The sequence below is a fragment of the Alligator mississippiensis genome, chromosome 1 (genome assembly GCF_030867095.1).
Source record: "Alligator mississippiensis isolate rAllMis1 chromosome 1, rAllMis1, whole genome shotgun sequence".
NCBI lineage: Eukaryota > Metazoa > Chordata > Crocodylia > Alligatoridae > Alligator > Alligator mississippiensis.
In genome coordinates, this window is record NC_081824.1 from 408,129,262 (window position 1) to 408,157,133 (window position 27,872).

General features: G+C 42.8%; 1 protein-coding gene across 1 annotated transcript in view; it reads right to left on the minus strand.

The window, feature by feature from the left end:
* Positions 1-27,872, minus strand: part of VWA8 (von Willebrand factor A domain containing 8) — a 308,581-nt gene that overhangs the window by 16,587 nt on the left and 264,122 nt on the right. The window contains exons 40-42 of the mRNA XM_059724552.1: positions 19,410-19,518; positions 8,366-8,491; positions 4,410-4,568 (exon numbers count right to left, since the gene is read on the minus strand). Of these exons, the coding sequence (XP_059580535.1) occupies positions 4,410-4,568; positions 8,366-8,491; positions 19,410-19,518 (394 nt within the window). The remainder of the gene's footprint in view (positions 1-4,409; positions 4,569-8,365; positions 8,492-19,409; positions 19,519-27,872) is intronic.

Genomic DNA, 27,872 nt, shown 5'->3' on the forward strand with positions numbered 1-27,872 from the left:
ATTCAGCTTCTTTTTGATTGACTGAAAGATTATTTCCTTTACAAGGCTTACAAATATTTGATATTTTACATACATGTGCAACAGCTTTTTTTACGTTGCAATAGGCTGGGAAATACTAGCTGCACTAGGACCTGTTTTGGGGTGTAGAAAGGGGTCCTTTATAAAATTGGAATGGCTGGGATTTAACATTTCTCTTGCTCAGATCATTATCCATGAAAAAAAATGAAGAGTCTGCTTGTGTTCTGGCTACCAACCATATTCAGACAGACACAATATTCTATAGAAAGGTAAATAAGAAACCATATTTTCTTACATATTATGTACACCTTTAAAAAAACAGATGTGGAAATTGGAGCGTGGATTATAAATGAGGAAACATGGTAACAGCAGGTTCTGTTGCTTAAGCTTTGGCTGGGAAAAAGCAAAAGTAATGTCTGCACATGTTTCACAGGGAGCAGAACAATGTGCAGGCTTGGCTCCCTAGCTGCTGCTACTCAGTTACTACAAAGAAAGATATTCTTTGTTCATTCTGCCTATCAAAATCAAGGTACGTATCTTATTTTCGGGCATGTTGTATGTGAGAAAATATGGTACACAAACTCCCTATCTTATAGCCAAAGATTTTAGAAAACCAGTCAACTTATTTTATCCAAAAGAGAACTTAATCACAGACTACAGTGGAGAAGAGATATCTGGTGGTGGATGGTGTCTAAAGGGCACAACAAGCCATAAAGCGATCCAGCGGTTTACACAGACAAATTAATTTGTAATTCAGAACACACAAAAACTGGTTTATGCTGCAATTAACTGGTATGGGCTAAGGCAGATAGAGAATATTAAATGTTTAACAAGTTAAGTACAGGGTTAGCATCTTCACTTCCATAGAGCCTCTTACTAGCACAATCGTTGGACCCAAGCTTGTGCCTTTTCAGTCACAGTCCATGCCGAAGACAACTTGCAAACATGCTGCTTGAACACGAGCTCTATATACACAGCATCTTCATAAGGCCAGGTCTTTGGGGACAGTTTTGCTGGTGAGGGCAGCATAAGGCTATGCTCCTATCCTTTGCCAACTTTGGGGAGACTAGTGCTAATGCCTTCACTAGCCTTGTGGAGTCATGTTTGGATCTCAACAATTCCCAATAAAGCACCAAAAAGAGATGTGGACAAGAGCTAATTTAACTCACACTGGGGCTGATTAGTGCAGAAGTGGATGAATGTAACTGGCTCTCTGAAGATGCCTCTAATTTCACCTCCTGAAAAGGGCTCTGACATGACAGAACTGAGCCAAGGGCCAATTCAAGCGCAACAGACATAACAGAAGAGGAGAACAAATCTGCATTGGCCTGTCACAAAACTTTCCAACCTGATATCCACCACTATTATTTTAAGTATAAAATGAGCGCTACAGTTCTCTTGACTCAGGCAAATAATAACAGTAATACTGCTACTGAAGTCCTAATACAGTCCAACGGTGGCAATTTTCACATCTAATAATTACACGCAATTTCTGTAAGAATGTTTTTATAACCTTTAAATAGTTGTTAAAGCATGTAGGTGATATTACATGTAGCTACATTTCCATTTATTTATATGGCCAAATGCATGGTTTGGTCTGTGTATTAGGTAAAACAGCAAGACAACTGAAAATATTTCTGAATACAGTAGAATCATTAGTAACCCACACAGACAGATTTGAGTGATTCATACATTTTGCAGCCAGAAAGGACCTTTATGATCATCAAGTCAGACCTCTTTTATAACACATGCCATAAAATTTTCCTGCAGAAATTACTGGGTAAAACCCCATAATCTATTTTTGACTTTAGCCTATTTAATAAGAGGGACATCTAGTCTTGAGTTACAGACTCAGTGATGGAGAATCTACCTTTGAAAAATTGCTAAAATGGCTAATTATACTCACTTAAACACGTGTGCCTTAGTTCTAGTCTGAATTTGTCTACTCTAGCAGAAAAAGAAGGCAGGGCAGCGTAGCACTTTAAAGTCTGACTGGTTCAGAGAGGCATAGGCTTTTGTAGGCAACAGCGTGCTTTGTCAGATGATAACAGAGCTAACTGCTTCTCTGTAGTAGATAAAAGGTATAGCAAGATGCAGTGGTTATAAGGTGAAACTCAAGAGTTACTCTATGTTGGAGATCTTTTCCTCATCTACGTACTGTGATTGAGATACCTCTTAAACTTCTCTTGAATAAACAAGATGGAACTTCTAAAATCTCTCACTCTATGGCAAGCTTGCCTGACCTGGATTATTCTTCTACCTCTTTTAAAAAAAAAATTCTAACTTTCTTATTCTTTATCATTTTTCATCATTATTTTTTAAATGTGAACACAGTATGCCAGTATGTCTCTCACATGCCATAAACAAAGGCACGTGAGAGACTTACTTGTTCCTAGCTGATATGTTCTGCTATTCATATGTTCAGCGACGGTGTCTGCCTTCTAAGCTACATCATTACACTGAGAACTCCTGTTCAGTTGGTTACCTACAATTTGTATACTTTTCAGCATCACTTAATTCCTGGATATAGTCTCCTCATCATGTAAGAAGGAACAAAATACAACATTCCTGTGTATATGACCTTGCTTTGGGCTGTATTAATATGCATGCTACTCAAATGAACCATCCTTACCAGGCAAGTTAGATTTCTTCATATAACTAGCTTATCCTTATCACTATTTATCACACCAGCACTTTTGTGTTGTCTACAAACTTCATCAACAATCATCTTGTATTTTTCATCTAAGTGAGTGCCCTTAAGATTTTTTGGAAATGAATAGCTTTGAAAAATGTAGGTGAGATGGCCAAAAAGCAGAGAATCTAGAACAACTCATCTTTATACAGATGTTTACCAGGCAAGGTTTAACGTGATCAGCAGGGATCCTGGTTTTCTCTGATAAAAAATATCCCAAATTTTTGGATATAAAAAAAATAACCCTAAATCAATATTTTTCCATGGTTAAAATGAAATGCCACTAATATATATATTAATCATATAAAAATGTGGATTTAGAGTTATTTTTTTATACCTGAAAATTTGGCATATTTTTTTATCAGAGAAAACCAGGATCCCTGCTGGTCACTTTATACCTTGCCTTGCAAAATCCAAAAATTTGGGATTTTTTTTTCACAGAAAACCAGGATCCCTGGTGATCAGCAAAGGAAAAAAAATAGGCTCTGTTTCTTTTGAAACTTTTGACTGTGATTAACGAAGTATGAAGGTTTGGGTTTTTTTCTGGCAGAAATTCAGATCTTGTCACCCTGGTTTTTCTCCCAAAGATTGTATGGAAGAATGTAACATGTAGGATTATGTTACCAGACAAATGCAGTGAATAAAACTTAACTGATCAAGGTAGGTGCAAGCCTTTGTTAATTCTCTTTAAAATTCTTTATATTTTATTTTAATCTCTTAAGTCATATTAGAAAAGCTTAAAAAAAGGTTTTCACTAAAGACTTGATAACCTTGCTCCTACAATTTCACACAAGGGTTTGTCAAGAAAGAACTCCAGCAAAACAGGAAATCTTGACTTGATGCTCTCTTTGTGTCCCAAGCAAGGTGCTAAGGTACTTTGTGGTGCCTTGAGATCCTTTTAGGGGTGCCCTGGGGAGCTACGCAATGTTAGCACTGTTAAGTGTGCAAAAATGATTCAGAAGGTACACCCGGAGATTTCAAATAGGAATCCATGGTGTCAAAAATATTCTGACCTGTTTTGGGCTTCCTGAGTTCTTTGCAACACTAGAATTTCTCTATTATTTTCCTCCAGTGAGTGAAAGATAGGAACTGCCATTTTCTGAGGGGTGTCTTGAGTCTAAAAAGGTTGAGAACCACTGGTTTAAGGTTATAAAAGACTCCCAGGCCTTGTTTTATCCATCATAATAAAGTAGAGAAGGCTGACACTTATTTTTTTTAATTTAATTTGGGGGTTACTTTTAAGTGACGTGGGACTGAGGACCTTTCATCAGAACTTGGGGCAATGCAACAGGGGAAGAAGTAGAATCCTCTCCCATCCCAAAGTGCTGGTGTCTGTGGGCATATTTGTGTGTGTTCAAGCTGTTCCTTGGCTTAAACAGTTCTCCTTCAAAAAATACACAAAAAAACCCCAAATAAAAATCCAAAACCAAAACAAAACAAAAAGCAAAACAACCAACATATTTTATAACCTAATTCTCAAAATAAATCAGAATCTCTTCTCCTGCAGTGTTCAATGAGTCCTAAGAACTGTCTAGCATTATTTTTTCAGGTTGCTAGCAACAGATTAAAGCCTATGTTTCCTTCCATGGATGAATAATATTCCTTGGCTAGACAGAGTGATGAAATACTTTTTTCCACTGCTGGACACAGCCTGTGCAAATACTCATTACCACTAAACTCCTGGCACAGTTATAATTACCTTAAACTTGTGCTCGTAATTCTCAAAGGCTTCCATGACCATGCAGACAGCCTCCATAGAGCGCTCCAGTCGACCATCAACCCCATTAAAGCGGTACATGCTGCCAGAAACATCTACTACCAGGCGTAAACGTTTAGGCTTCTGCTGGGGGCTCCCAGGCTAATATAGACAAACAATACAAAGAGAACCTTATGATTGAGAAAGTTGCAGTTCCCTTAAGAACAGAGCATTTTAAAAAAAGAAATCATGTACTTTACAAAAACAGTAGGCAACAAAATCTCTCTTCCTGTATGAAACCATAACTATCTGTATCTAGCAAGTTTGGCAATTAAAAAAAAATCCTTTCTACTTCTTTGAATTTTTTTGATTACTTGTTCAGAAACAATTACTATATTTACTTGAATACATGCTCAGGTTCCCACCCTCATCAGCATCGCGAAAAAAGACCCTTATCTTATATTTGCATACAAGAGAACCTCATTAAATATACTGACCATCATTTAAACGCTTGCCAAAAGCAGCAGTAATAGACATGAAGTATGACATTGATTAAAAGCAGCCAAACCTGAGTGTGACTATAACACACGTGGACCATGTCGGGCAAACATGCAGATTTATTTAAATTTTTTAAAGAAATTTTTCATGTTCCAAGCCAAATTAAGTCCAAATCCATGAGCTAGTTCAGAACCATATGTGGCCCTACAACTAGCAAACATCCTCTACCCCCACCAGGGGCTTCAGATGTTTCCAATGTGTTTTGATCGGTATCCTATGTGCAGACCCAAGCCCAGAGGCTTGGGGTTTGGATGCCCCCAAGTTTTGCCTGCCCTCAGCCATATGACTGAAGGAGCAAGCTACAGAGGAACCTCCCATTTCCATAAAACGGGATTTAAACCCCAACACCTCAGCAGGTACCAAACCATGCCAGAAAAACAACACGCAGCTGGGAATCTATCCCAAGGACAGGTTAGTGCAGCCCATCTGATTAAGACATATGGTAGTGCCCACTGAGTGCAGTCCCTCTCAGAGCTTTTTCAAGTCTTGGTGAGCCACTACATTGTATATATTTCGACTTCTTCTCGACTCCCACACCTGAGCTGTGCCTTTCTTTCCTATTTCTAATGACTCCTGTTTCTCCAACAGCCTTAAATGTCTGGCGAATATCACTAAACAAGGCCCCAAACAGTTCACCCAGAATATCTCTGTTGCTCCCTCTCTCATCCTGTTGCATACGATCAGTGTGGCCCTGCCCACCATGAGGTGGAGCCAGACCAGGTTGCCCTGTGCCTTCTCTGCATGTACAATTTAGGAGAATCCCAGGACTCATAGCAAGAACATCCAGTTCCAGTTATGAGTGAGGAGCTAATTAGCACATGGATCCTTTGTGGGGGGGTGTGGAGTACACTCACATATTGAGCAGTGTTGAGCTGTGGGGTCCTCATGGCTTGAAATGCTGTTCACTTTGCTGGGGCCCAGTCCAGTGACCTATACAGTAAATCATGAGCCTTTTGGCTTTGGACTAATATGATACATAGTTTGTACTATATATAAGTAGGTACAAAAAGTGCTGCTGAAAAGTGTTTATGGAGTATCTGTGCTAAAACTTGCACCAGTTTCAAAAAAGGTAAAATGTATCAATTCTGGAGAAACTAAGTTTATGAGTTCTATAAGTAAATTACAAGTATGTTTATTTCCAGGTCCGTGTTTTCAAATTCGCACTTCACTTCCAAGGAGCTACACTGTTCTCAGTGGTGGTAGATGACAGAACAAGGAGCAATGGTCTTAACTTGCAGCAAGGAAAGTTTAGGTTAGATATTAGGAAAAAAACTCTCTCACTAGGAGGGTAGCAAAGCACTAGAATAAGCTACCCATGGAGGCTGTGGAATCTCCATCCTTGGAGGTTTTTAAGACCCAGCTAGACAAAGCCTTGGCTGGAAAGATCTAGTTGAGGCTTTGAGCAAGGGTTGGATTAGATGGCCTCCTGAGATCCCTTCCAACTCTCATTTTCTATGATTCTATGTGTTCAGGGAGAGAAAGGTCTTATAGTAAGGAGAAGAGGAAGGATCTGTAGTGGGAAGAAGTGGAAGAGGAGGTAGAGGCCAAGGCGGCTACCTGACCCCCCCCAGATTTATTTTTCCTGCTGTAGCAGTGAGAGGGAGACAACTTCAAGGCAAACCTCCAGTAGTTAGATTCTGTACCTAAAAACTTATAACAAATGTATAAACGTTCCAAATATAGAATCTAATTATTGGGGGGTTGTCTTAAATTCAGGGTCATCTTATATTTGAATAAACACAGTATTTCAGATAGCTGAATTCAGCCTCTCTCTTTTTTCCCCTTTGTTTTATTTACTGTGACTGAAAACAAAATACCAGGAAAGATTCCACACATGCTTGCAGGAAAAATGATGGATTATTAACATTTTACTTCAATAGAACGACTCTCAAATTGGTACTTGCTGCCAAGAGCCATGAGGGAAATGTTTTCCCTTGACTTATGGCTCTAAAGAGGAGTCTCATAAAACTGCAAAGCTCATCTGCTAAAGTTAATACCTTCTAAAAATGTCTGAAACTAGCTTTGAGTAGCTTCTCAATCTTGTTCTTTCTGACCATACAACCAATATCCTTCTGTTAAAAAGATTCACATCTGTTTCAATAATTTCTAGCACACTAGTTTCTGAAACAATATTTCTATACCAGATGCAATGAGACAAATCTGGATCTAAATACAAGGCCAATAGAAAATGGTCTGGCAAAAAAAAATAAATTAAAAACAAATACTTAAAATAGTTCTTTTATCTGTAAGTGATTTCCAAATATTTCCCTTTCACTCAATGCCTGTTCTTTTTGGTTTAGTTCATTTTTTAAAATTATTAATGCAATCGATTGCATAAACTCTCTTCTACCAAAACCCACATATCATTAACTCAAAATTTGATGTTACTTCTTAAATACTTTTCACTACTGGACAAACTATTTTACAGTGCCCTGAAATATATAAATATAGCATTTTGAAAAGTTTTGATAATTAGGATATAACATCTTTTCCCTTACTCATCTATGAAGTGGGATGCCTAGGCTCCATATACTTTTCAAATCAATAAAAAAGGAGGGCCATATAGTAGGAAAAATAATACTAGAGAGTTATTAAATCTCTACTTAGTTGTGTGAGAAAGCAGCTGTTCTAAATGCTCATCTGAAAGAAAAATTCCTTAGTGACATTAATAATAACAATCTGCCATAGTAAATGTTACTATTAAAATACATGAATGATTTAGGTAAGCAGCTGTAAATCAGGTGTCACCTTGTTTCTGTTAAATCAATTCATACAAAGATAAATCAGAAAAATAAAATTGATTATGAGTCAACACAGATTTTAGGCTTTAATTGTTCTCTCGTCCTTTTTCTCATTAGCTTTTTCTTTTTTGAATTTGCAAATCCAGATTTCCAACGGAGATTTTTCATATCATGAGAAAGGAGGAGAGGTCTGTCATAGCCATTTAAGCATATTTAAACATGCCATTTGTCTTTATCAGGCTGGCATACTGAGAGTTACATTAATGTAGCAGACAGTCCCTGAAAAGTGCTTTGCTCTTTCTAGCAGCCTGTTTCAATAGTACTTGCTCACAGGCACGTGCATATGAAACCAGGGTGGTCAACCCACAGCATGTGTGCGACAAGTGGCATGGGCAGCCTCTGTGTGGGGCACATGGTAGATTAGAGAAGGGACAAGAAGTGCAGGGCAGATAGGGCAGGAAGCTGAACGCAGATGGAGCAGGGAGCATGGGAAGACAGTAGAAAGCAAAGCAGCAGATTGGGCAGAGGAAGGAGTTCAGAGTGACACTCAGGGATGGCAAGGGGCTTAATTTGTGGCTCATCTTCCATAAAGGTTGCCCTCTGTTATACACAGGCACACAAGGAAGCAATAAACTTGCTAACTGTTTAGTAGATACTCACCTGTGGCTCAAGTTCTCCCCTTCGTTTATAAATGGCCTTTTCTCCGGTCAGTCCATCAATTATTTTGGCGTCATCTAGCTCTCCAACAGCTTGGTGTTTCAGCCATTGCCTTTCTTTACCTTTGGCCTATAAAATAAAAGCATCCGTAATACATTCCCTGATAGTGGTACAGTGTACATCAGGGGCTGGCAACTTACAGCCTCTGCGCTGGATCTGGCCCGTGAAGAGACTGGATCTGGCCTATGGCAATTCAAGGAACTGGCAGCAGGCTCCAGCCACAGTAGCAGAGGCAGTGTCCCCAAGGTCCCCAGCATCATAATGCTTGTGATGTTCAATTTATTGTCTCTGCTGCAGCAGAGGCAGTATCTCCTGGGTCCCATTGCCTGCCTTCTTTTTAGTTTATTCCCTTTGCAGTATCTGTTGGTTGTTGAGGAGGTATGGGGGTGCAGCCTATGGTGGGGACTGTGTCACAAGCAGTGGCCTGTGGTGGCAAAAGGTTACCAACCCCTAGGTTACATGACTTAAAAAATATTTAGACCATGACATACAGGCAGGTTTACCTTGTACTTACGTAATGACTCAGTAAAAGTCAGTAAAATCTGAATGCATTTTTATAAGCATCCTGGTCCCTCTGGTTGAGAGAGAAATTATTATTGATAAAGAATATTCCTGACTCTGCTTCAATTTCTGTCTCCTTTAAGCCTTTTCACATAATGGGATTCTAAATTTGGACCATGAAATGCTAGCAGTTTTAATACAAGTGTACTGGAAAGTGGTGCATAAATGAATCAATGCAGAAATGCACAGAACCAGAGTCATGCAACACTGTAATGTTTGTTATGAGTTTCCCATCCAAGAAAATGTAAAAGATAACTAAAACTGGGAGATTAAACTTAACAGGAACAAGAAAGATATAAGGGTTGGCAACCTATACCCTGTGGGGCAGATTTGGCCATGGAGCCATTTTATCTGGCCGTTGGAGCTGGGGCAGAGGGGAGTTCTGCGGTGTTTCAGTGGTGAGGAGAGATGGTGACTATGGCTTTGGCTCTGGCTCTTATGGTGGTGGCACAAGCTGAAGTGGAAGCATCCTACGCTCAGATCCATGATCTGTGAAAGTGGCCCCCCACTGCAGAACACTCCCAACCCCTGAACAGCAATACCCCAACACTGCTGGAGAACTCTGTTACAGCCTGTGAGTGGATCCCCATAGAGCAGCATTCATAATCATCTCTGTGCAAGCAGCAGCAATCAAAGTGCATTAAATGCACATTTTACAACCCTGACTATCTGCAATTTGCTTGAGATACAGATGTTCCATTCATTAGAGATCAATCCAACTGTTCACAGGCTGGCAAAACTCCCACTGAAGTAAACTCAAAAGACTGAGGACTTGAGTACTTAAATTACAAATGACATATTTAACAATTTCAAAAGGATAGTTTCACTATCATTGAAGTCCTCAAGAAGGTAGCACAGCCTATGTGCTGAATAAGTGGGAATTTCATGTTTCACTTAATTTATGGTTGGGTTCACAGCTTTAAGCAGTTGGACCTGGCAGCAAGGCTGAGATTTTCATGTGAAGGAAGAGATTTACTGATACGTGTGTGTGACATCTCCAATTCATCACAGGTCAGAAGCTAGCAGGAAATTAGGCACCTGGAAGAAATGGATTTAGGATAGGCATTATGGGCCTCTATGCCTAGTATTCTAATGATTATGAGGATGATAGTATTTGTATCTTTTTAGTGGTCTCTCATTGCCTTCCTAGACAGTGACTCACTCTCTCAAATGACAGAAACCTCTGCTTGTCTTCTTTTGAAATTACCTCTTATCATAGGTTTTCTGAAGCAGGAACCAATTCGTTGCCAATCCCAGACAAATTCAAGCTGCTGGCCTGGAGTTTGAGAGGATGACTTCTTGGAACTATATGCACTCTGCACATCTAGTTGATGGGCTACAATCCAAACTGTTCTGCCTCTTAACTCCCTAGCTGCATCTGGTCAAAACACTGCTATGCTCAGTTTGAAATTAGATCAATCAAAAAATCTGCCTTTGTATCCTAATTAATAGATTAATTAAAGGCACAGACCTTGGAATCAATGGCTATTAATTCACTGTTTTTTCTTCTCTGTCAAAGTAGATTTATTTCTGGAAGAAGAATTACTGAATTAAATGCCTTTATTTTTTCATGATAGTGGCACATTAGATCTTCTACCCAAAGTTCTTTTTCCTGAACTTTTAATGAGGATGGATATATATTATTGCCTAGACAAGTAAATCATCGATCCAGAATGCATGCGTGTATGTGTAGCATATCATTCTTACACCCAAGTGCTATTACCTTGCTGAGTGATTCAATTCAACTTGGATAGATCTGCAAATCAAATTATTTAGGCTTCTCTCCTTACATTTTACAGCCTCAGGATCTGCAGTTTCTCAACCTGCCCTGATTTGCTTATTGTCCTACTCTCTCATCTGAATTTCTAAGTCAGCGTGGGCAAAATGGCAGATTTGGCCAGCAGCCGGACTCCATTTCCCAGCAGCCCCAGCTGGCATGGTTGGGACTAGTCTCCATGGAGACTCCAGATGCAGCTTCACTGTGATAGTGCAAGGCTGGGGTTGCCATGGAGACCAGCCCCAGTCACGCTGGTAGGGCACGCAGCAGGGCGCAGGGGGCTGCTCCAGAGTTGCTGGGATCTTGCAGCGGGGGCAGTTCGGTCAGGGCCAGGGCAGAGCCGTGATCTGTAAGCCTGTATGCTCCAGGCAGGGGTGTGCAGGCAATAGCTTGCACCTCTGCCCTGGCTTGGGACCATGCTGTCACTGCTGCAAGGAGCTGGGGCAGAGCCACAATCCACTGCCTGCACACCCCTGGCTGGAGTATGCAGGCTGCAAATCGCAGCTCTGCCCTGGCCCTGACCAGGCTGCTCCTGCCACAAGATCCCAGGAGCTCCAGAGCAGCCCCCTGCCCTGCTCTGCCCTGCCCCGCGCCCTACCAGCATGGCTGGGGCCAAGCTCCATGGCAACCCCAGCCTTGCTCTATAACAGTGCAGCTGTGGCTGGGGTCTCCATGGAGACCAGCCCCAGGCATGTGGGCAGGCGCTGCTGGGAAATAGAGTCCACCGCCAGCTGGATATGGCTTGTGGGCTAGACTTTACCCACCCCTGTTCTAAATGGCTTTCTAATTCCCAGTAATTGTTCTAGACTGATGGCTTACTTGTCTAGGCAATAAGTTAGGTATCTTAGAATGAATTTACCAAAATAGTTTTAAAAAATGACAGGAACCAAGGGCAGTAGGACCCAGGGGAAGCCTGGTGGGCTCCAACAACAGTTGGAAGTTGGCCCGCCCCCCAGCTGGAAGCTCCTTCTGGGATTTTGGGCTGGGAGCATGTGGCTGCCCTGGTGTGGGAAGCTCAGGTAAGTGGGGGGGAACCTCCGCAGGGAAGGAGCGTGGGGGAAAACAGCCCCTCCCCACCCACGCCCAGTGCCCTGTGCTGTAGCTGCTTGCAGCCCGCATGGGGCTGCCTGTGCCTGCTCTGGACAGCCCCATGCAGGCTGCGAGCGCCTGCAGCGCGGGACACTGGGCGTGGGGCAGGGGAGGGGGCGCTTCCCCCCTGCGCTCAGCTTTTCCCTGGGCTCCTTCCCTGCGTGGAGAAGAGTGGCTCCTTGCCTGCCCCATGCTCAGTGCCCCACGCTGCAGGTGCTCGCAGCCCACACGAGGCTGTCCAGAGCAGGCACAAGCAGCCCTAGGCAGGCTGCGAGCGGCTGCAGCGCTGGGTGCTAGGCATGGGCCAGGGAGGGGCTGCTTTCTCCCCCCATGCCCACACTCAGCACCACCTTGTAACCTGGCCCCACTGCCAGGCTGGTAGTGAGGCGGGTTACAAGCTGGTGCTGAGCGCGGGGAAAAGCAGCCCCTCACCTGCCCCATGGCCAGTGCCCCACGCTGCAGCCACTTGCAGACTGCCTGGGGCTGCCTGTGCCTGCTCTGGACAGCCCCATGCGCGCTGCGAGCTCCTGCAACGCGGGGTGCCAGCCATGGATCAGGTGAGGGGCCACTTTTCCCCACGCTCAGCACCAGCTTCTTCCCTGCTGGCAAGCAGGGGGTCGGAGCTGTGCGCTGCCCCCAGCCTGTACCGCGGGGCTGGGGAGCACTGGGAGTGAGTGGGCGGGGAGCCAGTGGGAGCACAGGGCCCACACTGGTGTCCCGGGGCCAGTGCCAGTGGGGCCCAGAACAGGGTGGCAGGAGCACGGGGTCCCAGCTGGCAGGAGCTCTATGGAGCTGGGCCAGCTCCCCGCTCCCTGCTGGTGCAGCCCAGCCCAGGTCCACGGACCCCTGCCAGCCTGCGCCCTGCTTTGGGCCCCACCGGTGCTGGCCCTGGGACATTGGTCCTGAGACATTGGGACGTTGGTCCGAAGATGGTGACCAGGGGGCGGGGCACCTGTCAAGGGGCAGAGCTACCCATGTAGCCCTCGACAGCCTGCCAAAACTGGGTAAGCAGCCCTCCACTCAAAATAATTGCCCACCTCTGTTATATGGCATCAAGATTTTTATAAGTGTCTGTTGACAGTGTACTACGGCACCTAACAACTTCAGGATTCTTTTGCATCATAAGTCAGAAATGAAAAATATCTATTAGGCCCCTGGCAGGAGTTAAGTTAATTGCATAATATGGAGGTGTGGTGCCAGGAACTGGTCCCTGATGCTGTGCTTCTTATGGTGCCCTGTAAACCTTCTGGCATGCAGGGAGACCATCAGAAGACTTAGAACTGAGGTGCAGCCCTAGATGGAGCTGCAATGAGTGATTTTCAGTCCATGCAGGGCTGCACCATGCCCCTGTTAGGCTGCTGACATGTATGGAGCCCATCAGATGATTGGCTCCCTGTGCCCTGGCATGGAAAGCTTCCCCTATTCCCAGCTGCTAGCATTGTGGATCAGAGGTGAAGATGGCTGGGGGGTGGGCATTTCCCATGGCACTCCACCTTAGCTGGTAAACATAAAGCTCTGCTGTGTACCTGGCACTGGTGTGACAAAAAGAGAAAGTGAGCCACATATAACATGGAATATTTTTGTGGATGGTGTCTCATTTTGTCATGCCATGGAGTACCTGAACATGTGGCAGGGATACTATTCATGGTGTGATTAACATGTTAATCACATTGTAAGTATAATGCTTGCCATGGGAGTTCAGTTATCTTCTCATTCTATTTTTCTTAATGCAGGATTGGTCTTTGTGGTACATTTTTGCTGTTCCCAATCCAATTTTAGTCCCCAGACTATGGGGCTTCTAGCATTTTGCTTGGGAGCATTCCTTGACAGGAAATTTTTCTTGGCATCAAGCTCTGTAGTTTCCATTAAAGTATTCTTCCTGTTATGCATGCCATATTATCTTCAGTTTCTATACCCTGGTGTTTAAACCCTTTGGCTATTTTCAGACTATATTAGGTATCTGGATGAAAGCAAAATCTCTTATATGAAGCATCATGATTAAAACAGAGTAGTAAAGAAAAGTAAAAAAAAACCCCCACAACTTCAGCTAATTAACTATATAACCCATCAAGATATCATAGGTTACAACAGGTTCACTTTGTTTTACATACTGAACAATGTTTGTGAAAGACACAGTATGTAGGTTTTCAAAGAGCAGCCTTTCTGGGTAAAATCTGAATAGCAATTCAATCAGTCACTTAAAAAAAATGTTTATTGGGGCAACCTCCTGTAGAGTAAGCATGACCTATCCAAAGTGAAGAGAACTCCTAGAATGAGGGGGGTGAAATAGTGTTTAGCCCCCACAGCTTTAACTAGAAGTATTTGAGTCTTTAATATACATCATGCTTGGACAGTCACTGCTCTTTCAAGTGTTCATGATGTGCTTCCTCTTGGTAGACAGGAGTAAAACAGCAGAAAGCAATAAAGTTTCAGCTTCACTGAGCATATTCTCAACTAATTTAATTATTGTTTGCATTGACAAAGCTTTAGTTTTCAGGATACTTACTTTTAGAGGAAAAGAAGTGTGGGAAGAAAACTGCAATTAAAAGTTTTAACTATGAGCATAGAACATACCAGTATAATCATTTTAAGGGTTTTGTTTTATGCTTGTTGAAACTTGTGTTATTCCAGTTATGAAATAAATAAAATATATGACTTGAATATGTATGTGGAAAATTCAAAATCAACCTTCTCCTCAAATAGAAAAAAATACTGCTAAAACCTTGACCCCCAGAATAATACAAAAATATTTTAGGATATTTAATGGTTATCTCTTCCATGTAGAATTTCACATAATTCCCTTTTTACATCAATCAACTGACCAAACTCTTAGAAGCATTTTTCTACACATGATGTTGTATACATATATTTTATATTGCACATGCTTGTTCTGCAAATAACAAGAGAATATTGTGCAAGACAGTTTTCAAACATGATTTTTTTATTAATACGATGATGATATGATAGCACTACATTCTGAAAGTAATGCACTGCCAGTCCTTTCCATCCAAATGTATCAAAGCAGTTTGCAAACATGAATAAAGTAACCCTCAAAACACACCTGTGGCATACATAAATAATGCTATAAAAAGTGGCAGACAACAGTTAAATAATTGTCATTACCACAGCAGAAACAGGAAGACAGCTGTGTTATTACCAGGGATGCTGGTTTTCTCTGATTAAAAAAAAAATCCCTAATTTTTGGATTAAAAAAGTAACCCCAAATTCAAATTTTTCTTGATTAAAATGAAACAATATATAGGCATATATAGTGGTGTTTCATTTTAATCATGGAAAAATGTGGATTTGGGTTACTTTTATTTAACCAAAAATTGGGGATTTTTTTTAAGCAAAGAAAAGCAGGATCCTTGGTCATTACCACAGGTCTGCGATACTCAACCTTTTAGCCCCACGGGCCAGATGAGTGGTGCAGGTCCAGTGCACAGGCTGGATGGAGGTATATACGCCAGGATCAGGTCCTGTGGCCCAGCACCAGCCCTGCCTGGCCCTGCATGCTAAGATCACATGCCTGATCCAGCATACAGGGCCCTGAGTCTCCCCATGGGTCTGGAAATTTGGTAGTAAGGGAGTGTTAATATTTTTCCCATATTTCTGGACCCATGGAGAGCCCCATGGGTCAGATGACACAGTGCCACGGGCTGGATCTGGCCTGGGGGCCAGGGGTTGAGCACCCCTGCAAAAGGTTCTTCTTGCATCTAAGTGTGTATGCTGGACTTTTATGTGATATCTTCCATTCCTATAATTCCCAAGAATACAGTGCTAATGGAGACATAGCACTGATGTTTTTATAATGTTATCTGATTGAGTCTTCTCTAGTATAGTACCACTGTTGATACTTCCACTGCTGTGATGTTACCAGTTGTAATGGTGAGAGATTTTCCACAAGAGCCTAGTGCAGATGAAGCCCTAGTTGTCACATGGGTTTAAAGACTCAGAGGTCAGGAAAACAGTCCTTATGATGAGAGGCTGAGAGCCATGGGACTCTTCAGCCTGGAAAAGTGCAGGCTCAGGGGTGATCTGGTGGCCACCTATAAGTTTATTAGGGGTGCTCACCGGGATCTGGGGGAACGTCTGTTCACCAGAGCACCCCAAGGCATTACAAAATCGAACAGTCACAAACTCCTCCATGACTGTTTCAGGTTGGACATAAGGAAGAACTTCTTTACTGTCCAAGCCCCTAAGGTTTGGAATAGACTGCCATTGGAGGTGGTTCAAGCACCTACTTTGAATGCCTTCAAGCGACATTTGGATGTTTATCTTGCTGGGATCTTATGACCCCTGCTGACTTCCTGTGCCTGGGGCAGGGGGCTGGACTCGATGATCTTCCGAGGTCCCTTCCAGGCTTGATGTCTATGAAATCTATGATTCAGTTCTTTAGTACGCAAGCAGATAACACAAGGGAAAAAATGTTACTGCAATGTCTTGTAAGCAGAAGGATTCTTTTAAAAGGCTTCTGCAAGCAACTTCCAGACAACCTGGCACCTGGTGGGGGCTGGCTATTGCACTTTTTGACTGACAGCCCAGAGATCTGAATGCACTTGGGGTGGAAGTATAGATATGTAAAGTATGATAAAGTATGTAAAGTAGATATGAAGTAAAGATATGCAAGCTTTGTACAGCAGTTCAGATTACTTTGTGAGAGAGGGGCAAGCTGAAAGAGTTTATTTACTGGTATTCTGAAGGTTTGCTATTTCTGTGTGATCCCAGCTACAATTTGTAAAGTCTTGTCAATTTTGTTGAGATCATTAATAGAAATTAGGTGAACATTGTAAATAAAAAACAGCCCAAGAATCCTGTTTTCTAAACTATTCCCAGTCATTTCTCTCCAGTGTATTCCAGCAGCCCAGGTACTTCTTACCAGGGTTAATTTAATACAACTAAAACAGTGGTTTTCAAACTTCCTAAAGTCATAGAAGTCATTCATATCACTTGTCCCACCACAGAGTCCCTACCTCTATCCTGTGAGCTGACACACACTCAGGTCACCCTGGTGCATCATCTCCCAGCCCACTCTGCCATTACCCTCAGTCTCTTTGTGGAATCCCTAACAACCCATAAGAGAACTCTAGGATTCTGTCCAGAGTTTGAAAACTGCTGAATACAGTTTAAAAACTGCTGAATTAAATGAATATGCAAGCAAGACTTGAGGCTTTTCTTGGTAGAACACCAGTATTACAGTAAACTTTTTGACTGTTTGGTAGCCAGGACAGTATTTCCCTTCTTTTTAAAGATGAGGCACAGAGAGACTGTTTTACAAAAAAAGTGTAAAGAGATGGGAACAGAACTTAGATTTTCTGAGGCCTGGCCATGTACTCTAAGGACAAAGGCCATCTTAAATTAACAACCATCCTTTCAGGAAAGCAAACAAAACAGAAAAAAAAATAGCAAAAAAATAGGGTCTGAATAAACAAACAAAAAAATCACATAAACCTATTATGTTTTCATAACGTATAATTTAAACATAACCTTTCTAATACTAAGTTGAAATTGATGAGTTTATTTAGAAGGTGATCTGGGATATTTAAGAAATTACTATTTCAAAACCGTAATTACAAAGTGAAATCTGACTTCTGAAATACACCACAACTGATTATGTCAGTGACTTAGTATTTCTGGAATAAGGAATGTCCGATTGATAACACAGAAAAACCCCCACATTTCTGCTGTTTATTAGTTGAACTGCAACTGTGTGCTTGGTGCTATGTAGAACTAAGTGAAGCCAGGGCCAGGGGCCTTACACTGAAGTGGGTCAGTCTGGTAAATCCCTGAAGAACTTCAGTAAGAGCCTCTATTTAAAAGCTAAAATTAAACATGATTTGGTTCAGTGCAAAAGTTGGAAAAATTCCCAAGTAAGATCAAGCATTTGTAAACTAAATAATTCAAACCATCGTGAATATAGCTTTTCTAGGAATTATATGTTAAATATTTATAAAAGCCTGATTTGATCTGTGTGTTAAGAGTCTATCCAATATAAAAATGACTACTCAAAAAGGTAGCCTGAGTAAAAGAGATTTATGATGCTATCATTTTGATCTCAATATTGCTGAAGTTTTTGTGGTCTACCTTAAGAGATTTTTTTTTAAGTTAAGTTAGTTTATTTTTATATTACGTGCTGCATAAAATGCATTCCTTACCCTCAGGACTGTCTGTCTCCTTGGTCAGACAGTCCTGTTATATTACATACTTGTCAGGAAGAGAGCACAGTCTCAGGAAACAGAGGGGCAGACAGCACTTTTCCTTAATCTTAAAGGTAACCTTTTTTAGCATCAAGTAACAGGATATGCTTCCTTTATTTAAAACATGGTGCTCCATTATGTTAAAACTGTGTTTAATTTGATTTCTGAATGCAGGAATTTCCACACTAAAGACACACAAGTAAAAGAGACTAAGAAAAAAATTTTGAGTAGAAGATTCAGTTAAGATGCTGAGAGAACTTCTGATGGAATACCTGCGTGAGATAGGAATAATTACCAAAATTTGGGGAAGCGAGGATTTAGATATCCTCCTTAAAAAGCAAAAGGCCCAGCCCAGCAGTTCAGATTTAAAAACAATTAAATGTGGTACCAAGGCCTGTGGCACATATTCATTTAAAAGTGCCATGGAATCTGAGCCTTGATCCCAACAATTGCAGTTCTTGTCATGCCACACATGCATGGCAAGAGGCACAATTTTGGGATCAGGAATCAGATCCCAATCATGCCCTTTCTGCTTGCCATATGATCCTGGGCTCCCCCTGCACCAGCAAGTTAAAAGCAAGTTGCCTACAGCTCAGCATAACCTGGTATGGTCTTGGGGCCAACAATCAGCTGATTGTTCATAGATGTAGGGTCGGAGGGGACCTGAGCAGATCATCAAGTCCGACCCGCTGCCCTGGGCTCATATGACCCCTAGTAAGTTTAAGCTCATATGACCCCAGCTAGGTACTTATCAAGCCTCCTTTTAAAGACCTTGAAAAGCAAGGAACTAGAACACAAGGAGATTGTTCAAACACTAGTGGAGAAGTTAGAGAGAATGATTATTTTTATTTTTAATTCTATCCATGTTTTAAAAAATAAAAACCTGACCATATTTGAGCATCATGCTACACAGTCACATACCTGCAAAACTGTAAATATGAGTGATTGAGAGATACCCTCCCAATGTCCGAAACATCATCCTTTTTGAGCCAAGGAGGCACTGTAAGACAGAGGCTGGGAACAAGGACCGGGATCCATGCAATCCCACTGATACCCTAAGGTACTCTCTCCTATAGGATTAAATAATGCTCCTGAATAAATAAGATCTAGGGGCAGCTGTGTGGGAATATTGCAACAAGCATCTTTTGAGTTGACTAGAATATAAGGCTGCTTTAATGCTGCTTTTGAAGCAGTAAAGCATGCCTGTGTTTAACCTAAGTATGCATAAGAACTTGATTTGTTCTATTGACTTTCAAAGATATCCTCCATCCAACAGCTGTAAAATGATAAAGAACGGCTGGTAACATTTAGGACCTAATCTAGTGATATGATAGCTTCCCTTTGACAATGAATAAAGCATTACCTGCAGATTATCTAGAATGATTCGAAGTGACTGAACTTGCCGTCGGACCGCTCCAGAGAACCTTTCGTAAGTAGATGCATCATATTCACTCATCTTGATCTCCTTTAATCTGAAGCAAGGAACAGGACAAGTTGTTAAGACCAAATCAGGTGAAAAAGCACATCTTATGCTAACAACAGGATGAGTAAACTTGTTTGTTGATAATGTTTCAACCCAAAATGGCAAAGTCTAGACTTTGAGACAACTCAAAAAAGCAGTAGCTGCTTTGATTAAACTTGGAAAAGTCATGTAATTACCTGTGTTCGTAAAGGCCGCAACTTTAGCAGTCTCAGATACTATTGTTTTAGGGACTGGGTTGTAAACCATATGCTTTGAAAGCTGTGCTAAAATTACAAACAGCTTTATTAGTTCAGTTATTGCTTCATGTATTTAAAAAGAGTACACTTGTTTGTTTTGACCTTGTTAGCAATGCATTTTAAACATCCTGGGTAACCTTGCTTTAACACAAAGGCAAGGTAAAGTTGTGCTTGGAAATTCTCTCCTATGACTGACTAGTTTGTTCTAAAGGTTATCTTTATCCTTCATGAAGAAAATGAAGAAACCTCAGAACAAAGGGAAAGTCTTGAACAAATATGTAAGCCTGCCCTCTACACGCACATTGTTAATTGTGCAATTACCTTAAGACCAGCCCCATTAGAGGGGGCCTAAGTTACACAAATTCTGATATACCATTCAGTGAAGGTCTTATCTACAGACAGGTTTTGTAATGCTTTTATCTATATCTGTTTATAAAGCAAATAAAGTTCTGGTAGTGTAACTGATAGTGTGAAAGCAGTGATACTAATATAAAAGTATAGTGTAAAGTAAGCTATTTGTTTATTGCTGATTTTAAATACGAGCACTTTTATACAATTGTGTCCACACTATGTTAAATATCTGTTTTTTAAAGATACAGTTAAAGTGGTACCAAAACCAACAGGTGTAGATTACCTGAGATGTAGCTTAATACCCTATCACAAGTTACTTCCTTGGAGCAGAAATATGACAGTTGTTAGGACTGGATCCAACTCTATGCAAAAGCAATAGAAAGACTCTCATTGTGGGAGCTGAGCATGAGATCCCACCCTTGTCTTCTCCACAGCTATCATGTTTTTTACATTGAATTATGCACAGATACCATAATAGAATAATATTGAAGCAACCTATTTAGGAAGCAGCAAATTTTACCACTGTGTACTGGCATCCACTTTGGTGATTCCAGGTATCTAAATTTAATACCTTCATACCACATAGAAAATAACTTCTTAACTCTTAAACTAAAAATCATACATGCAGTTTTATTACAGTAGCCATGGGTTGGGGTGGCATGGGCACTAAGGTGCATAGTTGACAACCCAAAAGGTTGTAAGTTTGAGGCCATAGCAAAAGCGGTCATGGCGCCACGCCCTATCAGATACTAATGAAATCTGTAAATTCTGCTCCATACCTTGTCACAAGGACATGAAAAAGGAAGGACTACAGGAGTCTGTATCCACTATGAAAGTTACCTAAGAAGGATGTTGATTTAAAAAACAAACAAACATAGTATCTATCAGGAATAACATTAACATTTAACACTATTCTGGTTAACTCACAGGTCACTACACATATTTCATAGATTTCATAGACATTAGGGCTGGAAGGGACCTCAGAAGATCATCGAGTCCAGCCCCCTGTCCAAGGGGCAGGAAGTCAGCTGGGGTCATAGGATCCCAGCAAGAGAAGCATCCAAATTTCTCTTGAAGGTGTTCAACGTAGGTGCTTGAACCACCTCCGATGGCAGGATATTCCAGACCTTGGGGGCTCGGACAGTAAAGACATTCTTCCTTATATCCAGCCTAAAACGATCTTGCAGGAGTTTATAAACGTTTGACCGTCATCCCTTGGGGCGTTCTGGTGAACAAACGTTCCCCCAGATACTGGTGGTCACCCCTGATAAACTTATAGGTGGCCATCAGGTCACTCCTGAGCCTGCGCTTTTTCAGGCTAAAGAGCCCCATAGCTCTCAGCCTGTCATCGTAAAGTCTATTTGCTAAAGATTGTCTCAAATGCCAAAGTGAATGCTATCTATATTAAAAATGATATAATCAGCAGACAGCAGTCTTAGTTTGATGTCTGCAGAGAGAACAGCTGTACAAATGATGTTTTTGCTACAGAAAAAGTCCCTAAATTGCATAGCAATATTGATAAGAAAAACACAAATTTCAGTCCTGAATATAAAAAAAAAATCAATACAAAATCTAAACAATACCAGAGGTACTGCACAAGTTGTTCAGTCTTCAATGACAGCTTAAAATATTTCACTTACAGATATGCATGATGACACCACATAACGTGGACCATGTTTTATTTTAATTAGGATGAAATCTGGAAATAATACACTAGATTGTTTCAGATTCAGAAAAAAATCTCTGACAAGGTGTCATGCTCTCAAGGGAATCTGCAGGCTAGAATCTGAGACATGAAATAGAAGAATAAGTAGAGGAAACTTCTATGCTATTGATAATGCAAGTGACTGCAAATGTTCTCCACAACCAGTAATATCCAGCCCAGAAAGTTATAATTTTAAATCCTACCCTCCCACTCAGAACTGCCAAGAAGACTACACTATAATTAAGTAGTCCATGCAAATAATTACATATAAGCAGACGATATATTCTGCAATTTACTTCACTTTCTCCTAAGTCTATGGCAGCATTTCCCAAAGTATAGAGCATGTTCCTCTCAGAGGACACAGGGAGATTGCACAATAACTGAGAGAAGCGGCGAAAAACTGGTAGCAGTGGGAGAAAGTGGTGGCAAGGGAACTGGCAGCAGTGGGGGGAATCAGCAGAAATTGGCAGGTGAAGTGTATGTGGGGGGCACGAGAGTGCTTGTGAGTGGCAATGAGGTACAAACTAGGAGTGTGCGAAACAGGCCGTATCTGTTTCGGATTCGGCCTGAATCATGGACAGTGATTCAATTAGTTGATTTGGATCACTGTTCCCGATTCAGTTTGGCTGGATCTGAATCTGAAGATTCGATGCTGATTTCGAGAATTAGCAATTCAGACATAGACACAGCTTTAAATGTTTGGGGGTATTTTTTTTTTTTTTTTTTTTTTTTACATACCTCGAGGTACCAGGCGTGACTTGTGAATGCTGCAATGGTGGGGAGAATGGAGCATCCCACAGGAGCACAGGGTCCCCCCGCATGCTTGGAGGTGAACCCAGAAGTGGACCGGAAGTAGTTCCGGTCCACTTCCGGGTCCACTGCCGAGTGTGCAGGGGGACCCCAGGTGTCCCCCCAGACCCAGGAGGCACTAGTCACCAAGCCAGAAGGGCATGGGGGGGCCGCGCTCCCCAGTGGACCTGAAAGTGGACCGCATGTGCTTCTGGTCCACTTCTGGGCCTGCTGCCGAACATGCTGGGGACCCCCCTGCACTCCTCTGCTGCACTTCGTTTGCCCCACCATCACAGCATTCACGAGCTGCCTGGTACCTTGAGGTACATGGAAAAAAAACATTTAAAGCTTTGTCTATGTCCTAATAATCGAATCTTTCTGAATCTCTCCAAATCAATTTGGAGAGTTCCAATTTGATTCAGAGAGATTAAAGGGTCTCCTGATTCAATTCAGAGATTCAGCCACCCAATTGGGCAGCCCTAGTATAAACCCTGAAAGCTGGGGAAATTTCTGATGTGAGACCTTCAGTTCTGATGTAAGACCTTTACTTGGGCTGTGCAGGAGATCCCAACTTTTCCCTATTAGTTCCTATTAAGTCCCAGTGCGCAACAAAACAGTGTTTGGGATAAATGTGGCTGGTTGGAAAGGACCTCAGGAGGTCATCTAGTCCAGTCCCCTGCTCAAAGTAGGACTACCCCAAACTAGATCATCCCAGCCAAGGCTTTGTTTAGCCAGCTCTTAAAAATCTCCAAGGGTGGAGATTCCACAACCTCTCATGGGTAAACTGTTTCAGTGATTTACTACCATCTTAGTGATAAAGTTTTTCCTAATATCTAACCTAAACTTCCCTGGCTGCAATTTGAAACCATTGCTCCTTGTTTTGTCATCTGCTACCACTGAAAACAGTCTAGCTCCATCCTTTTTGGAACCACCCTTCAGGTAGTTGAAGGCTGCTATTAAATCCCGGTCCCCAGTCTTTTCTCCAGACAAAATAAATGCAGTTCTTTCAGCGTCTTCTTATAAGTCATGTGCCCCAGCCCCCTAACCATTTTTCTTGCTCTCTGCTGGACTCTCTCCAATTTGTCTACATCCTTTCTGTACTGGGGGGCTCAAAACTGGATATGGTACTCTAGATGTGGCCTCACCAGTACCAAACAGAAGGGAATAATCACTTCCTTCGATGTGTTGGCAACATTCCTACTAATGCAGCCCAGTATGTTGTTAGCCTTCTTGGCAACAAGGGCACACTGTTGGCTCATATTCAGCTTATTGTTCACTGTAACCCCCAGGTAATTTTCTGCAGAACTGCTGCTTAGCCAGTCAGCCCCCAGCCTTTACCTCAGCCGCATGGAATTGTTCCATCCTAAGTGCAGGACTTTGTACTTGTCCTTATTGAACCTCATGAAATTTCTTTTGGTCCAATCCTCCAATTTGTCTAGGTCTCTCTGAATCCTAGCCCTACCTTCTAGAATATCTACTACTCTCCCCAGCTTGTTATTGTCTGTAAACTTGCTGGGGCACTCCACTTGATACTGGCTGCCAACTAGACATCAAGCCATTGATTACTACCCTCTGAACAGCTTTCTATCCACCTGACAATCCATTCATCCACCATGTACTTCCTTAGCTTGCCTACAAGAATGCTGTGGGAGACTGTATCAAAAGACTTGCTAAAATCAAGGTATACCACATCCACTGGTCTCCCCACATCCACAGAACCAGCCATCTGATCATAGAAGGCACTCAGGTTGGTCAGGCATGACTTGCCTCTGGTGAATCCATGCTGACTGTTCCTGATCACCTGCTTCTTCAATGCTTAGAAATGGATTCCTTGAGGACCTGCTCCATGATTTTTCCAGGGACTGTGGTAAGGTCTGTAGTTTGCTCTTTTCCAATTGTGCGAGACCTCTCCTGACTGCCACAAGTTTTCAAAGATAATAGCTTGTGGCTCTGCAATCACATTGGTTGACTCCCTCAGCACCTTCAGGTGCACTGCATCCAGCCCCATAGACTTATACCTGTCCAGCTTTCCTAAATATTCTCTAAACTGTTCTTTTGCTACTGTTGGCTGCTCAGCTCTTCCCAAAACTGTGATGCCAAGTGCAGTAGTCTGGGAACTGAGCATGCCTGTTAAGACTGAGGTAAAAAAGGAATTGAGAGCTTCAGTCTTTTTTACATCGTCTGTCAATAGATTGCCTTCCCCATCAGTAAGGGACCCACACTTTCCCTGATCTTCCCCTTGTTGCTCACATACTTGTAGAAACTTTTCTCGTTACCTTTCAAGTTCCTTGCTAACTGCAACTCCAAGTGTGCTTTGACCTTCCTGATTTGATCCCTGCATGCCCAAGCAATACTCTTCTACTCTTCCCTAATCTTCTACTCTTCCCTAATTGTTTGTCTAAGTTTTCACTTGTAAGCTTTCTTTTTGTGTTTTAGCTCACTGAAAGTTGCTTGCTAAGCCAAGCTGGTCTACTGCCACAGTTGCTAGTCTTCCTGAGCACTGGGATGGTTCGTTTCTGAGCCCTCAGTAAGATTTCTTTAAAATACAACCAGGACTCCTGGACTCCTTTCTCCCTCAGACTGGATTCCCAGGATCCTTACTTTGCTGCTCTCCTTCTTCCTTTCCTCAGGATCCTGAACTCAACCATGTCATAGTCACTGCTGCCCAAGTTAACATCCACTTCTAACATTCCCCACTAATTCTTCCCTGTTTGTGAGCAACAGATCAAGAAAAGCAAAGCCCCTAATTGACCTCTCCAACACTTGCATCAGAAAATTGCACTTTCCACTCTCCAAAAAACCTCCTGGATTGCCTGTACACTGCTGTAATGCCCTCCTAGCAGATGTCAGGGTGACTGAAGTCCCCCGTTAGAAACAAGGCCTGTGTTTGGCCTACTGCCGCTAGCTGTTGGAAGAACAGCCTCAACTTCTTGGTCTGGTGGTCTATAGCAGACACCTACTATGACACCCTTGTTGCTCTCCCCTCTGACCCTAACCCAGAGCTTTCAACAGGCCTATCTCCAGTTTCATACTGGAGCAATCATATAATTCTTTTAGATAAAGCACAACTCTTCCTCCTCTTTTCCTTTTCCTGTCCCTTCTGAACAATTTATACCCATCCATGATAGTGGTTCAGTCATGTGAGCTATCCCACCAGGTCTCTGTTATTCCAATCATGCCATAGTTTTGTGACTGTGTGAGGATATCCAATTCTTCATGCTTGTTTCCCAGGCTCCGTCCATTCACGTACAGACACCTGAGGTAACTAGCTAATGGCCTTATTTTCTCAGGAAGAATGAGAAGGCATCCCCTACTGCCCTTTTCTGATTATGTTTCCTCCAAGTCATACACTTCCCCGCTTACCTCAGGACTTTGTTCTTCATTCTCTGGTAAACCTAATTTAAAGTTCTCCTCACTAGGTAAATGAGCCTGTTTGTGAAGATACTCTTTCCTCTCTTCATCAGGTGGGTTCCATTCCTTCCTAGCAATCCTTCTTGGCACAATGTCCTGTTGTCAAAGAAGCCAAAGTCCTGTTGGCGATACCACCTGTGCAGCCATGCATTGATCTGCAGGATGCATTTGCTCCTGTCTGGGCCCTTCCTCTTGACTGGAAGGATGGAGGAAAACATCTGAGCCCCTGTCACAAGCTTCCAGCTTCCACTTTCCTGGGAGTCCATGTCTTCTTCCTTCTCTAGCGCTACCTCTGGTAGTCCTTCCTCTGCAGTCCTAGAGGTGTCCTTCAGCACTGAATCGATGATATCCTCATGGAGGAGGATGCTTTGGAGCATTGCCACCTCCTCCTGGAGCTCTCTTGCCTGCTCCCTGAGGGACACCACCAGAAGGCATCACTCACGACGCAGGCACTTCCCCACATGGCTATTACTGGAAAGAACCTGCAAGCTGCAGTCTCCATAGCACCAAATAGGACCTGGGTGGAAGCCTTTCTGTTGAGTGGTCCTGCCTGGACAGACTACCTCTCAAGCACAAGCAGAGGAAGAGCTGGCAGTGGCTATGGCCCTGGTACTGTGATGTCCTCCAGCCATTTCTCCGGGTCTCTTAATTTGCCACCTCTTTCTTCCTGCCCCTCTTTCCAGCACACCTTACCTAGAAAACTCTCCTGTAAACTGACCTTCCATTATTTATTAGTTATTACTAGTTAGGAACCTTCCCAGAGAAGAGAAAGATACTGAAAAGTGGAGACTGTCAGAGAGGAAGGGAAAAAGAAGACATTAAAACATGCTAACAAAGCATGTGTGTGTAATGTATATCCAACTATAAGCTTATAACGTATAAACTATAAGTATAAAGAATGTATTATTTCCCATCAGAATTAAAAGTGTACTCTTCATACATTTAAAGAGGAATTTGAAAATAAAGTAATATAATTTTTGTTTTATAAGGTTAGGAATATTTAGACTACTATTCTGGCCAAATTCTTATGCCGGTGACTGCACTCTGCCTACCCAAATTGTCCTGCCATTTAATAGGAGGGTTTAAATGAAACATTTTATTCTGTATGTCTTGTCCTAAGTCAGTGGTTCTCAACCTATTTGCTATAGTGGGCCACACCTGCAGCTCTCAATGTGTTATATGGGCTGCACTCCACAGCTGAGGGGGCCCCCAGCTACCAGGGCTATTGCACCAGGGCAAGGGCCCACAGCCCTGTGCCTCTCCCAACCCCCTGCCTTGCCCCTGCCCCCTCCCCCCCCCCCACCAGTGCCCAAGGCCCAGCTGCTGCCTGTGGGAGGTGGCAGTTGCTGCGACTGGAGCAGAGTGCAGAGCCTGGCTCCACAACACCCTCTGAGTGGGTGGCATAGCCAGAGTGGAGTCTGTGGTGGGGACATGGGCTGCCCGCTGCAGGCTCAGGGCTCCCTCCCTGGTTGCCCTTCCCCCGGGGCTTTGGCTGCCCAGTGGTGGGACCCGGCACCAGCAGGTGGGGAGGCTTGGCACTGCTGCTGAGAGCACAATGCCAGCCATGCTGCCATGGCAAGGCACCCCCCGCCCCCATGGTGATAGTGCCAGTGTGGAGTGGTGCCCCCTGCTGCTGCCAGGTGGGCAGGGGGTGCCTCGTTATGGTGTTGTGGCTGGCGTGGGGCTCCCAGCAGTGGCACCAAGCCTCCCCGCCCTGTCACAGAGGCCCCTGGGGGGAAGGCAGCAGGGTGGGGAGCCCTGAGCTCGCAGCAGGCAGCTTGCATCCTCTCTTGCCCCAAGCACAAACCTGGGGGACAAGTGCCCCCCCCCATGCCTCCCTCCCTGGGAGTG